At 45.1% G+C, this 12,856-nt stretch overlaps 2 protein-coding genes and 1 pseudogene across 6 annotated transcripts in view; 1 reads left to right on the top strand and 2 right to left on the bottom strand.

Moving 5' to 3' along the window:
* The first annotated feature begins 51 nt into the window (after positions 1-51).
* LOC112261867 lies at positions 52-3,959 on the top strand. Its single transcript, XM_024437498.2, has 8 exons — positions 52-650; positions 745-854; positions 940-1,043; positions 1,175-1,349; positions 1,472-1,589; positions 1,777-1,856; positions 2,131-2,219; positions 2,357-3,959. Exons 1-8 carry the CDS (start codon positions 135-137, stop codon positions 3,097-3,099), a joined length of 1,935 nt encoding a protein of 644 aa, XP_024293266.1. The 5' UTR covers positions 52-134; the 3' UTR covers positions 3,100-3,959.
* A 9-nt stretch (positions 3,960-3,968) lies between these two features.
* Positions 3,969-5,470, bottom strand: LOC112261868 (annotated as a pseudogene).
* A 622-nt stretch (positions 5,471-6,092) lies between these two features.
* LOC112261864 (uncharacterized protein KIAA1522 homolog) overlaps positions 6,093-12,856 on the bottom strand; it is a 48,336-nt gene continuing 41,572 nt past the window's right edge. For 3 of the 5 annotated variants that reach the window (XM_024437496.2, XM_024437494.2, XM_024437495.2), the window contains exons 4-8: positions 12,640-12,683; positions 12,338-12,494; positions 12,042-12,155; positions 8,359-11,883; positions 6,093-8,254 (exon numbers count right to left, since the gene is read on the bottom strand). In XM_024437496.2, coding sequence (XP_024293264.2) covers positions 8,187-8,254; positions 8,359-11,883; positions 12,042-12,155; positions 12,338-12,494; positions 12,640-12,683 — 3,908 coding nt within the window. In that variant the 3' untranslated portion in view covers positions 6,093-8,186. The remainder of the gene's footprint in view (positions 8,255-8,358; positions 11,884-12,041; positions 12,156-12,337; positions 12,495-12,639; positions 12,684-12,856) is intronic. The other 2 variants (XM_042330059.1, XM_024437497.2) reach the window with 2 other exon arrangements.

Below are 12,856 nucleotides of genomic sequence, written 5' to 3'. Positions count from 1 at the left end.
AGGGTGTATTTCTTACATATTGGAACATCGTCCCAGTTCAGCCTACCTAATGACAAATCACCTCAAGCTGTGTTCGGTATAGAGGACATCCGTGTCTACAGAAAGGTGGAAGACGAAACATCACGTTTCTTGCGATGAAAATAAAGTGGTGGCTCTGTATTTTATGGAGAGTATTTTCACTTAGTATTGCAATATCTGCATCGGGTATTTATGGGTCTCCATCTGTTTCACGTCCAGTTGGCAGGAGAAAAATCCTCAAACTGGGCTCATCACAAGGCGTTGGTGACTTATCCACAGCAAACAGAAAATCAAGCCCGAGGATACTCTCTCACAGTATCTCATTCAGAACACCCCAACTCACACCAGCGCCTGTAAGGATATATTCCTCTCCACCACCCCAGATCCAGCGCCCTACGCTTCTCAATAGGCCTGTACCAAAGTCTCAACGTGATTTTGCTACGCTCCCGGACGTTTCGGTTACGTGTTCCAGTGGTGACTTCGTGGTCCGGGTCAAACGGGATTTTTATGGTTTTGAGGCCGACACAGATGAGTTGACGCTGGGAAGCACCTGCAAGAGTAACGGTGTTCTCATGCCTTATGGTGACTTGCTCTTCTCTTATCCATTGATGGAGTGTGATGGCAAACGGCAGGTAAGAATGTTCAAGGTGATTAAACTGATCGTTTTGTTGGAGTTAACGTTCTTGTTTGTATGAAACTATAACATTTGAATCTCATCACTGACAGATGCCACCGGGATATCTCATCTATACATTTGTGCTCCATTACACGCCTCTGACCTGGTTCCCACGCAGAGCGCATCGCTTTAACGTGCAGGTCGAGTGTCGGTTTCAAAGGTTAGTCGCCTCATAATTTAATGATGCGGCTATATCCACAATATCACTAAACCGATAACCCGATAAACCATATCCTTCTGCACAGGTATCATCATGTTTATCAGCTGGTGGTGCGCCCTACGTGGGAAACACACACCGTGCTTAAAAAGCTAAAGGGGCGCGTTAACTTCCGAATCCAGCTGATGGACGGTGAGGATAATGTTGTGGTTGGTTATGAGTGGTTCAAGATTTAATAGATTTTTATAATGACTTTTAATGCAAACCAGTTGTGACATGTTTTGACATATTCAGCAATATGTATTTTGTTTCATGTCTTTTAGATGCATGGGCCATGCCAGCCAAGTCCCAGGTGTACATGCTGGGACAGACCATTAATTTCCAGGTTTCTGCACTTAATCTATCCCATGGAGGAAAGCTTTTCATCAACCACTGTTATGCCACAACATCTAAAGACTCTAAGACATCCCTCAAGTTCACTGTCATTGACAACTTTGGGTATGTACGCATGGAGAACAGAGATTCCTTTGGGTTGCACCTGATAAGGACTTGGATAGGAGGAATATAAACCTACACATTACGCTGACCTGAGTGTAAACTCATTGTTCTCTGATCCACAGCTGCATGCTGGAGAGCCAGAAGAACCCTGGTGGCTCTCAGTTTGTCTCCCCCAGGACTGATGACACCCTCCGGTTCTTCCTCAGTGCCTTCCAGTTCACCTCTGACCCAGACACACCGGTGAGTATGGGAGACTTGTACCCTATCACTGAATCTCAATCACTCTGGACTTTTCTGTTGCATGTATGCATATTAACAGGGCTGTTTATTGTAAATAAGCAAACTAATTGCGGCCTTTGAGCAATAAAATAATTGACATTAATTTTTCAATTTCCTTTATCAGAGTTCATCTTTTCATCTCCTCTAGGTCTTCCTTCACTGTAAACTGCATGTGACATCAGAGGAAACTGGCCCCATACACAAGTCTTGCACCTACCAAGAGAACAGGTATGCTGGTAGGAGTAAGATGTTGCACTGTGGGAAATGTAGTCTGCTCTTGAACTTACTTCCTCCTTGCACTCAAGACCTTTACACCCCTAACACTTGCCTTTTTGTACTGACTTTGCTGATGGCTGCTTTGAGAAGTTTTACTTACTATGTCTAAGATGTGGTTGTCGTTGCTTAGTACAATCTTAAGTTGAATACCATAACTGCAAATCACTCTGGATCAGAGCGTTTGCTAAATTACAAATATAAGTAGTCTCTGATTCCCCTTCTGTAGGTGGAAAGCTGTCATGGGAGAGGATTCCATCTGTGACTGCTGTGACTCCAAATGTGTGACACCGAAACCCAGAAGATCCATGGTGAAGGGTAAGTGACTCAACCTAACCTATAATCACTGGTTTGGGTATACAGCACTGACATCTCCCTTGTGCTCAAATATGCCATGGTGATGAGGCCTCCAGTAGTGATGACACTTCTAACCTGTTGATTTCCATATCCTGTAGGGTTTGCCAGCAGTGGGCCTCTACTGCTCTTAGATCAGCCATCCGCACCAAAGGGTGGTTTCCCACCAGTCAGTCCCTCACTAGTTGAAGACACTGTCTGGTTTGAGACCAAAATGGATGAGTTTGACAACCCAGATCGACTGGAAACCATTGACGTGGAGAAGTATTGTGATAAGGAAGAGGGTTATACTCGTTCCAAGGAGGATGAATCAGTGCCGTTGGAGGGTGAGGAGTCAGTGGTTCAGACTGTGTTTAGAAAGGGGGAGATATTTGAGGGCACACAGGGGTCAGGTGTGAGGGATTCAGAGTTGATAAGGGGAGAGGGGTCAGGGTTTCGACTAGAGTTTCCATGGGAGAGGGCAGAGTTGAGAGAGAGGAATCCATGGGAAAGTAAGGGATCAGTGTTGACTGAGGAGGGCTCCATTGTAAGGCAATGGATGCATCCACAGGAGGAGTCCCCCCTGGGATCAGAGATGGGGGGAATGTCTGTATCACAAGAAGAGGTGGTTTCACAGTCCATGAAGGAATGGGGATTTGGGGTGGGTGAGGCGCAACCACTTGTGATTCCTGAGGATGAGGGGAGGGAAGGAAGAGTGGAGTCTGGGGAAACAGATGAGGATGACAAGACGTTTCCACTCTTCTCTGAGACTGGTGAGGAGATCATTAGTGATTTTGACGGGCTGGTAGAGTCTGGGATTGACGGTGGGAAAGACCTGCCCATGGTATGGCTTTTCAAGTGGTGATGGGGTCAGTGACTGAGACCATACAGTGGTTCATTCTAATCTTAACCATAGACTTCTACTACGGTACACTACTGACACAGTTGAAATAAATAGTCAATGCAACTCTTAATTTCTTAATCACCAGATGGAATGGGAAGTCTTTCTACAAGATTTGTTTGACTTAAACATTTGAGGAAGTAAACTTTTCAGCCAAAATTACAAATCCTTTCCTTGTCTTTATCTCAAAGCAGGAAATGCACATAACGGTAGGTGAATAATACTGATAAGGTAATGACATCAATAGGCCCACTGTTTTCCCAGTCAGACATTACATTAATAAATTTGCCCCACAATGTTTGTACATACTACATGATTTTTCTGAGCATGCTAACTAGGGTCATTGTAAAATGTGAACATGGGATAACAAACCAACCACTGCTATTCAAGCAGTATCCACAATATCTCCGCTAAGTGTGTCATAGGTGCTATAGAGGGAGTTAATGTTTGTTTCCCTGTCACACTGACTGAGAAGCTTTGGTTGAAAATGTTCCAGATCACACCCACTGCATTGCCTCACCTTGATTGAGCTAATAAACTGACTGGTACAGAAAGCTATGAGTGATATTTTTTACATTCCATTAACATGACATGGAGACTGTATTACTCACTTTCAGACTATTGCTGTATTCTCAGTATATCATGACCTATCTAGTGTAAATCTATTCATCCACTAAGGCAGATAATTTGAGTTTAACATGATTTTGATACTTTATATTTGTGTTAACTTTTTTGTGACTTAGCATGATCTCAATGTCACTGTTACTGCTCGACCAGCAGTTCCAGTACAACCACCATTACAATCTTCATTATAGTCAGTGAAACTTGGCATTTTTCATTGTTTCAACAGCATCCATTGCATCATTGTCTCAAATAAACAAAACAACAAATATTGGCACATGTCGGTATCTCAGAACTTAAGTACCACCCAAATGTACATGGTAAACTATAAAGTAATATGGCAGTAACTTCTTGGGGAAAGTACTCTGGGCAGCATTGCCGACAGTCTCAAATCAGACTCCATTCATCTATATATATTCTTACATTTATATTTTCCACTGGCCCACATGTTTTTCTCAGTGCTGATATTAATAGTACAAACAGCAGTACAAATGTCACTATAGGAACAAGAATTGTCCATCTTTTTCTGTTGTCTTCAGAAATTCTGCTTTTTTTCCACTGACCTCTCGTTTCCTGGGAAGAAAATGTTTGACCATTGCGATTATACTCTGTCTAAACAACAGAACTCTATATTTCTCTCTGTCTCAACATTTGTGCAGTAGAGGCAATGTCAAGGGTTTTTCAAATCCAGGATATTGTCTATTTGCCTCTGAAGTGTGATCGCTCTTCTGATCTGTCTCAGGTCCTTGTTCTTCAGGACGAAAGTGACGGTCTTGTTGACAGGTCCCTGTAGGGTCAGTGTACTGAAGACAGAATATAGTCCATGTGTGTCCTCTAAAAGATGTATGACTGTTATCAGTGACATCACCCCTGTCATCCAGCCACTGCACCAACGGTCGGGGGTACCCTCCCTCTGAGGTCAAGACTAGCTCCACATTGCTTGGAGATGCTGTGAAGTCCAGGTGTGGCTCTGGGTAGAATGCTGAAATGGGTCATGGACACACTTTATATTCTTTCATGCAATTAAACTATCTCAGTAAGCATTTTACATCACAAGAAACCCAAATTGGTGTAATAAGGAACAGTGCTTTTCTAGGACATCAGTCATTTTCAGTCCACAAAGCGGAAAATGTTTAATACGCTATCACACCTGCTAATTTCAGGGGAAAGGTCTTCTTCTGACTGCCCGGCACTGTGCTCACAGAGCAGGTATAGTCCCCTTTGTCCCCCAGGTTGGTATGGTCCAGCATGAGAGAGGCATTACCCCTCTTCATCTGAGTGGTACAGGCTTGTTCTGTTGGCATAATGTCTGCTCTGTCTGTCCAGTTGGTCATGACCGTAGTAGAAGCTGTGGATCACCTCCAGCCCTCTCTGCCACGTGATCACACTGCTGGCCAGGTCCCAGACCTTTCCCACAGGAAAACTGCAGTCTAGTACCGCATGCTGCCCCACGATGGAAAGCTGGAGCTCACTGGGAACCTTGATCTCAAATTCAACTATAGACAGACAGGTACACAGACAGTCTCACTACCCCATCTAAGATATCATGATTACAGTGACACTTTTGATCAGATACACATTACTCCTTACATTTAAGTAGTTACCATTGACAGTAAAAGAAGAGTACCATAGAAATGTGTATACCAGAATAAGATCCCTTGAAGAACAGGATTGAAACAAAACATAATTGAGTGACCCAGGATTTCCAACTCATGACAGAGTTTACTGTATTCAATCAGTATTTGTCAAATTCAAGTAAGTCCTTCAATGAATTAGCTGCAGTCCAGGCACTGGTGTCATGCAATGTATTTTGAAAATGAAAGAACCACTCATCTTTCATTCTGACACTGGCTCCATGACACTCAGGTACATAGCAGGCAGTAGTTTATTGTATGACTTGTCTATTAAGTTATCATTGTAAATCCAGATCCATACCGATTTTGATTTGATCGTATAAAGGAATTTAGTTTTTAGCCCCCAACAGAGATCCACATGAATCCATTCCAATCCCTTATTTCTCAAGGAAGACCTTCTGCAGATGCTCATGTCTGAGCATGTTTTGTGCGTTTTTACAATGCCATTATTATATAGTATTTTTTATTTTTTTTTGTCTATAGAACCCATACTCAAATCTACATTCAGTAATGTTTTGAGGGTTTTATTAATACCTTTTCTATACTTATTCTATGGTCTGGGTATGTTTTTTCACCACTCAACCATTTATGCTGGGTTACAACTCAGACACTTAAATTGGTGGGTCACGAAGCAAAACATTTGTGAACCACTGTCTTAAATAACTGGAGAGAAACAAAAAATCCTTTGAGTGATTCATGATGTCCAGGTCATGACAGAGTTGACTTTATTCAACCAGCAATGCTACACAATAAAATAAGTCCTTCAGTGAATCAGAAGCAGTCCAGGCACTGGTATTTTACAGTTTATGCTGAGGAATGAATGACCTACTGATACTCCATGCACTTACTGTAACTCTTTGTCACTGACTCCGCCTAGCCCGGGCTTCCCTCTCGATGAGGTGAAAGCCTGTGACAGAAGCTAGAGTCCGCCAAATGACACACAACGTCAGTGACACAAGGACGTTGCCAAATAAACTTTGAAGTTATTCTAGTATCTTCTATGACCTGCTTATTCATTTGTCATTGTAAATCAAGATCCACCCCAATTCATATCAAGGCATTTAGTTTTAAGCCACAACAGAGATCCATCCACTCACATAAATTCAATCCCTTATTCCCCATGGATTCTCTCAGACATGCCCTCTAATAAGAGTTTATATAGCAGCTCAGCAACAATAATACAATAAACATCTGGTTTAAAAATAAACCTCGACAAAGGTAACAGATTATTTTGTTACCCCTGTCAAGGTTTGACACATTACCCAGGAGACAGACAAAACAAACATTCAAACATAAACAATATATTATGTCAAATCTAAATAATAACAATATTAAAATATGCATTACATACAGTCAATCTATTCAATAATTAGTCTAAATTATGACTGTCAACAGACTGTCAAAAGATGCGTCTAAGATGGACACTGGAAAACCAGACGTGTGTAAATGTGAAGTTTCAACATCCTGATAAGATGGAAAAGGTACAAACCTGGGGGAAACCCGAGAGCAGGAAGTGTGTGTGTGTCTCACATAAATGGATCTAACTGACTGATAAAATACTGACAGAACTTTTCTCAAAATGTTTCAGAAACAGGGTAGAAATAATGATATGGCTGAATTCATTCATTGTGAATAAATCAATTTATTCGGTTATATTGAAATAAGTGAAACTATACTTAATAATTTTTCATAATCTTTTATCATTGAAATCACTTTGAATAATATTTAGTACTTCCAAAGCAGATTTCATTCAGTTGAGGAATATCCCAATTTCTGGACAATTTAGCAACATAAATGCAATGTATAATATAGCTCCTATCTGGTTGAAAGGAAGTGAATCTAAATCTGAGGGACAAGTAATTAAAAACAAGACAAATACCTATTTGTCCAAATACTCCTAGTGAAAGACTGAGATTTGATTTACACAAAGGGTGAGCTTCCAGTACAAATCTATGAACATTCATATCAACAACAGAGAAACAAAACATGAACATGTAAATTGGGATTCTCAGCATGAATATGATTCTCATCCTCATAACAAATGACATCATCCAGTTCTGATGACATCATTTTAGTTGCTAGGGAGTTAAGAAAATATGATGACATCAGATGACTTCATAAAATATTGACATATATTGAAACGTAGAACAAAATAAAAAAACATTACTTTTTTTTTCTCCCAAAATGCAATGTAAGATGTTTACAGGAAAAAGATATTAGGTAAATAATGTTTAATGCAAAAACATGAAGGATGAAATGGGAACTTAACACAATGTAATAGTGCATGATCTTATAATGATATGAATATATAAAAATACAACATTCTGGTATATAATCCAGACAAGTGGATTATAAAACTTCTCATTGTTTTGTGTACCAAACGGCAGTAGCTGTAACATTCCATAGTTGACACTAGAGGGCAACCTAGACTTGTACCTAGACCAGAATGCTGTCCATGGCTGTCTATTGTTAATCAGACCAGTAAGAAGTCATTCTGGCAAAGAAAAATACTCTAAAATAGAAAAAATAGTATTAGAGAAATGAAAGACCAACACCATTTTCATATAAACTCAAAGGATTGTTTTTGTTGTTGTTGACAGGGCAACATTTAGCTGTCCTGTTGCCTTGCCTTCAAAAGGCTCTGTAGTTCTCATCCACTCACCCCTTGATCCATCTCTCTCCCTCTTGCATATTGTGATTGACATATGGTGTTTGACACATTGGGTCTTCTCAATTTACAGGTAAAAGTCAGTCTGTCTTTGTGAATGATTAGTCCTTGCCAAGTGGCAGTGTTGCTCATGTGGATGATGATGATGGTGACACTTCAACACTAACTGCTGTCCCGTTTGGAGCCTCTGGAGCACCTTTGACAGGAGAGAAAGATAAGTCAGATCAGATCAACATGAATGGATAATAGCTGTAACAAAGGAGGCTAAGTATGGTTGTGTCAGAATCACAGATCCCTTACCCTCAGTGTTGTCTGCTGGCTGTGCTTCCTGTCCCGCAGTTTGCACATGCTCAGTCTCCACACTGGGCTCTGCATCTGTGACCTTAAGCCTGGGTTTCCTTGCCACAGGTGGCGGAACCTTGACTGCCACCTCCTTCTGTGTTTCTATGGACTTGGATGGATTGGACATAGATGAAAGCTCTGCCACCAGCTTCTTTGTGAGATTGGCCTGGGCCTCAGGGGTTGAGAGGGTTTCTATGACAACCTTCTTTGTGCTCTTGGCGAAGATGAAACTGGCGGTAGATGAGGGGAACTTGAGACCTGTTGGGGAAGTTGGAGAGTGCAGGCTGAGATGAGAGGGAGGCCCCTCTTTACTTCTGGCCTCTGTCCTCAAGCGAATGGCCTCCTGCATTCTCATGGTGGCTGAGGCAGAAGGAGACTTACTTGTAGGAGAGGTGACAGTAGAGGACTTTGATGGTAAATTAACTATGCTGGGCTGGAACTTGGCTGTGGTTGTGGTTGGGGCTGAGTTTAGGGCTGCCTCTGGGACAGTGGCTGAGGTTAGGGCTGCCTCTGGGACAGTGGCTGAGGTTAGGGCTGCCTCTGGGACAGTGGCTGAGGTTAGGGCTGCCTCCGGGACAGTGGCTGAGGTTAGGGCTGCCTCTGGGACAGTGGCTGAGGTTAGGGCTGCCTCTGGGACAGTGGCTGAGGTTAGGGCTGCCTCCGGGACAGTGGCTGAGGTTAGGGCTGCCTCTGGGACAGTGGCTGTGGGAAGTTGTGAGACAACAGTAGTAGGTGGGGATGTGACAGTGGGAGGGGGAGCTGTCATGATCAGAGATCTTCGAATAGGCTTCTGTGGAGCCTCCCCATTACTGGGTTGTTTGGCCCTCAAAGTGACCTCTGTATGGTTCTGTCCCTGACTCTGGTCCTTTTTCAGACCCTGGTCACCATTATTGACAGACCTCAGCTTGACCATCTGCAGAAGGGAGGGGGTGACCACAGGAGTGGGGGCCTCCTCTGGGGGAGTGGGAGAGCTCTTGCTGAGGGACATCTTCTCTTGGTTCTGGCACTCTGTGATCCCTGGACTGGGCTGCGGTATTCCCTGGGGTACAGATGAAACTTCCTGAGGTGCAGGTCGGGCAGGGTTTGGAGCACCCACTGTCCCCTCTGAAACAGGGGGCACAGGTTCTGTCATAATAACTCCCTCCTCACAACCACTGGGTGGTGGGGGAAAGGGGAGGTCAAGCTCATCGCCAAGGGTGGCCAAGTCCATGGGAGGTGGGGGAGGAGGCCAGAAGGATTCCCCAGTGGGGTAGACTAGTGGGAGCTCTGGAGCGGGTGAAGAATCTGAGGGGACCCCAAGTATGGGCACTGGCGGGGTCTGTTTGGAAGGAGGAAGGGGAGGATAGTGTGCTGGGGGAGGAGAAGGAGATGACAAGACGCGTGCTAGAGCAGGGCTAAGCATAGACAACGTGTCCATTTTAAGTTGAGATTCAGTCCTTTTCTCTGTAGCAGGAGTCTGTATTTCTGTATTTACTTTTCCTAGACCCCTTCCTGGAGCTACTGAGGCGTTCACTGACTTTTCATTTACCAACCGACTTGCCTGGACCTTCTCTAGTTTACCTATCATCTGACTTACCTTGACCTTCTCTGGTTCAACCACCAACTGACTTCCTTGTACCCTCTCTTGTTCAACTTTCTGTGCCACTTCACTATTCCTTTTCATACCTTCAGAAGGCTCTATTTGAGTCGGTCCTTTATCTCCCACTTCTATAACCACTGGACTCAACCCATCTTTTTCCTGGAACTTTGGACTCTCCTGACCGTTTCCTGACACAGATGTTAGTGCTGCTGGATTATTGGTCTGCTCTTTAGACAGATGCTCAGTGACCCTCTCTAGCACACCTCCTGCCTCCTGCTCTGGTGCAGACTCAGAAGCCTCTCTTGATGTGGAAGAAGACTGCCTCTGCTGTCGTCGATCCTTTGGGTTCTTTCGCACCACCGTATCCGTGTTGTTGGGTGCCGGGGGACCTAGCAGCAGCTCAAAAGTGCGCTTGTTGTGTGCCCATACCTCCGGTGGAGGAGGAGAGGGGGCACACACTTTGGGTGGGGGAGGGATGTTGAACAGCTCTCTGAGTGCCATGACTGAAGGTGAGGAAGTTACAGTGTCGACTGGAGGGGATGGACGAGGCGTCTTGCTGCTGTCAGAGGCCTGTGGCTGAATAACAGGTGATGGGGATGGTGCCTTGGGGAAAATACTTGCTAGTTTAGCCAGGATGCCACTCTTGTTTCCTGGGGATGAGTTATGGGTCTGTTTGGAGGGGAGGGTGGGCATGCCACCCGGGCTGGGATAGCAGCTGGAGGGGGAAACAGTCTTCTTCAGGATGTTTTCCTGGGGGGTCTGTTTCTGGGGAGAGAAGCCTGTGGAGCCTGGCTGCTCATTCCTCTCCTCTTCCCTGGCTGCTTGCTGTCGGGTGTTAAAGGAGTTGGTGGTCACAGAGCCCGAGGACTCATCCAGAGAGCTGGTGTCTGCTGTGTATCCAGGGCTACTTTTGTTGCTGGAGGGCATGGCAGAAGAGCCGGTCTCCCCAGCACTGACAGCCTTAGCCTCCCCACCACGGACTGGGCTGCTTTGGGCAGGGGCAGCCACCCTGATGTCAGTCAGGTCTCGTGAGCGCCGCTTCATCTTGTCCTTGTGTAAGGAGTAGGAGCGGCTGGGTGGGGCCGGTGCCCTCTTGGACTTCATCACAGATAGGCTTCGGATGAAGGGCCCCTCCTGTTTGCCATCATCCCCTCTGGCTTTCCCCTTGCCTTTGATGGTTGAGGTCCTGGAGGCCTTACTGACAGAGGAGTGGATACTCTCTCTGTCCAAGGCCATCTCCCTGGATGAGCCCTCCCCATCCCCCCCCTGTCTGGTGGTGCTGTTGGAGGAGACAGTGGAGGAGTCAGACACCAGGGTCTCAGAGGACTCAGAGTGGCTCCATCCAGAGCTGTCAGAGAAGTGTGGTGGGTTGTATCGTGAGGCAGAGGACATGGCGGAGGCGCGGGAGGAGGCTCTGGAGGAGGCAGGGCTGGCCAGCAGCAGTCTGCTCTTACTGACGGTACGGACACTGCTCCGGCTGCGGTTATGGCTAATCTCCACCACGTCGATGGAGGGTGGCAGCACGGCATTGGGGATGATCTTAGACATATAGGTGGCCTGGGGGGACATGGACATGACGGGGCTGGGGGGATGGTGCGGCAGGCCGGACACCGTGGTCATCCAGGGGACGGCCAGGGAATTGGGCCTCTTCAGGCCGCACAGCTGGGGGCCCATGCGCTGGAGGAGAGCCAGGTCATCTGTGTGACCGGCCCGGGAGGGGAACTTCTGAACCTGGTCCTCACTAACGGGCTGCAGGCCTTCTACAGACTGGAGATATATCCTCACACCCTCCTGGGAATCAGCTAGGTGAGGCCCATCAATGGTGTGGATGTCCAGGCTCTCACCGTTATGGAGCCCGTCCTCGTCTATAACCCGACGAGCTGCCCATGATGCTCTATCCAGCCCTTTAGTGAGGAACAACAGGACAAATCAGAATAAACAGCTACACAAGCAAATACAAGCACAGAAGCTTTTATTGAAGGTGAAATTATCCACAGGTATCTTCACAATGGTCTATATTGACATTTTAATGAATTTAGAGCATGAATAATGAGTAGCGTACCCAGTTCCCTCTGGATGTGTTGTGGTATCCCCATAACTGTGGTTCTCCTGTGTCTCCTCCTGGCCTTGGTCTTCTCTGGCTTCTTCTCTGACTTCAGGGGCCTGAAGGTTGATGCTGGTGGAACGAGACAAAAAGCAGGAGAAATATTAGGTCAAAATCAACAAAAACCAACAGCCGCTTTCCCTCCAGTGTTTACTCTGAAACACATTGAATACAAAGAAAATCAAACTGGTTGAAAAAGGTTTTATAGTGGTTCCAGTATGAATTGTTTTCTGGTTATGGTCATGTCATGTTACCTTGGCGGGTCAGTCCTGACCGTGAGGACCGTGTGGAGACAGCGGAGCGCGTTGAGACCTGGGACATGGTGTCTAGTATAGTGCTGTCTGACAAAGAGCCTCTCCTCTCTCTGTAACTGTCACTCTCAGTCTCGTCAGGCTGCCGGGTCACTGTTGACTGTAGAAATCACAGAAAATTCCAAAGTAAATGATTAGTATACACTTAATTAAAGCAGCTGTGAATGGTGTGAATTTGTGATGGGATGACAATGTTTAGTGATTTGATGTAGAACCGTGGATGAAATGTAGAATGGGAAACTTACAGCGATGCTTTGGTCATCCTGGTAATCCACCCCATTATTTGTTTCTGAAATAAAGGTCAAAATATTTCAAATACAGTACCACACAGTACTTCACTTAAAGCATTAATCTTATCAGGGGTACAGTGCCTTGCGAAAGTATTCGGCCCCCTTGAACTTTGCGACCTTTTGCCACATTTCAGGCTTCAAACATAAAGATATAAAACTGTATTTTTTTGTG

The sequence above is a fragment of the Oncorhynchus tshawytscha genome, linkage group LG11 (assembly GCF_018296145.1).
Source record: "Oncorhynchus tshawytscha isolate Ot180627B linkage group LG11, Otsh_v2.0, whole genome shotgun sequence".
NCBI classification, from domain to species: Eukaryota; Metazoa; Chordata; class Actinopteri; order Salmoniformes; family Salmonidae; genus Oncorhynchus; species Oncorhynchus tshawytscha.
The sequence above is the reverse complement of the archived record's forward strand: the minus strand, read 5'-3'. Positions and strand labels throughout refer to the sequence as shown.

Excerpts from the sequence above, each read along its gene's own strand:
- LOC112261867 (XM_024437498.2), top strand. The coding sequence starts at position 135 with ATGAAAATAAAGTGGTGGCTCTGTATTTTATGGAGAGTATTTTCACTT. Across the intron at positions 1,044-1,174 it reads CCGAATCCAGCTGATGGACG|ATGCATGGGCCATGCCAGCC; the intron begins GTGAGGATAATG and ends CATGTCTTTTAG. Across the intron at positions 2,220-2,356 it reads CAGAAGATCCATGGTGAAGG|GGTTTGCCAGCAGTGGGCCT; the intron begins GTAAGTGACTCA and ends CATATCCTGTAG.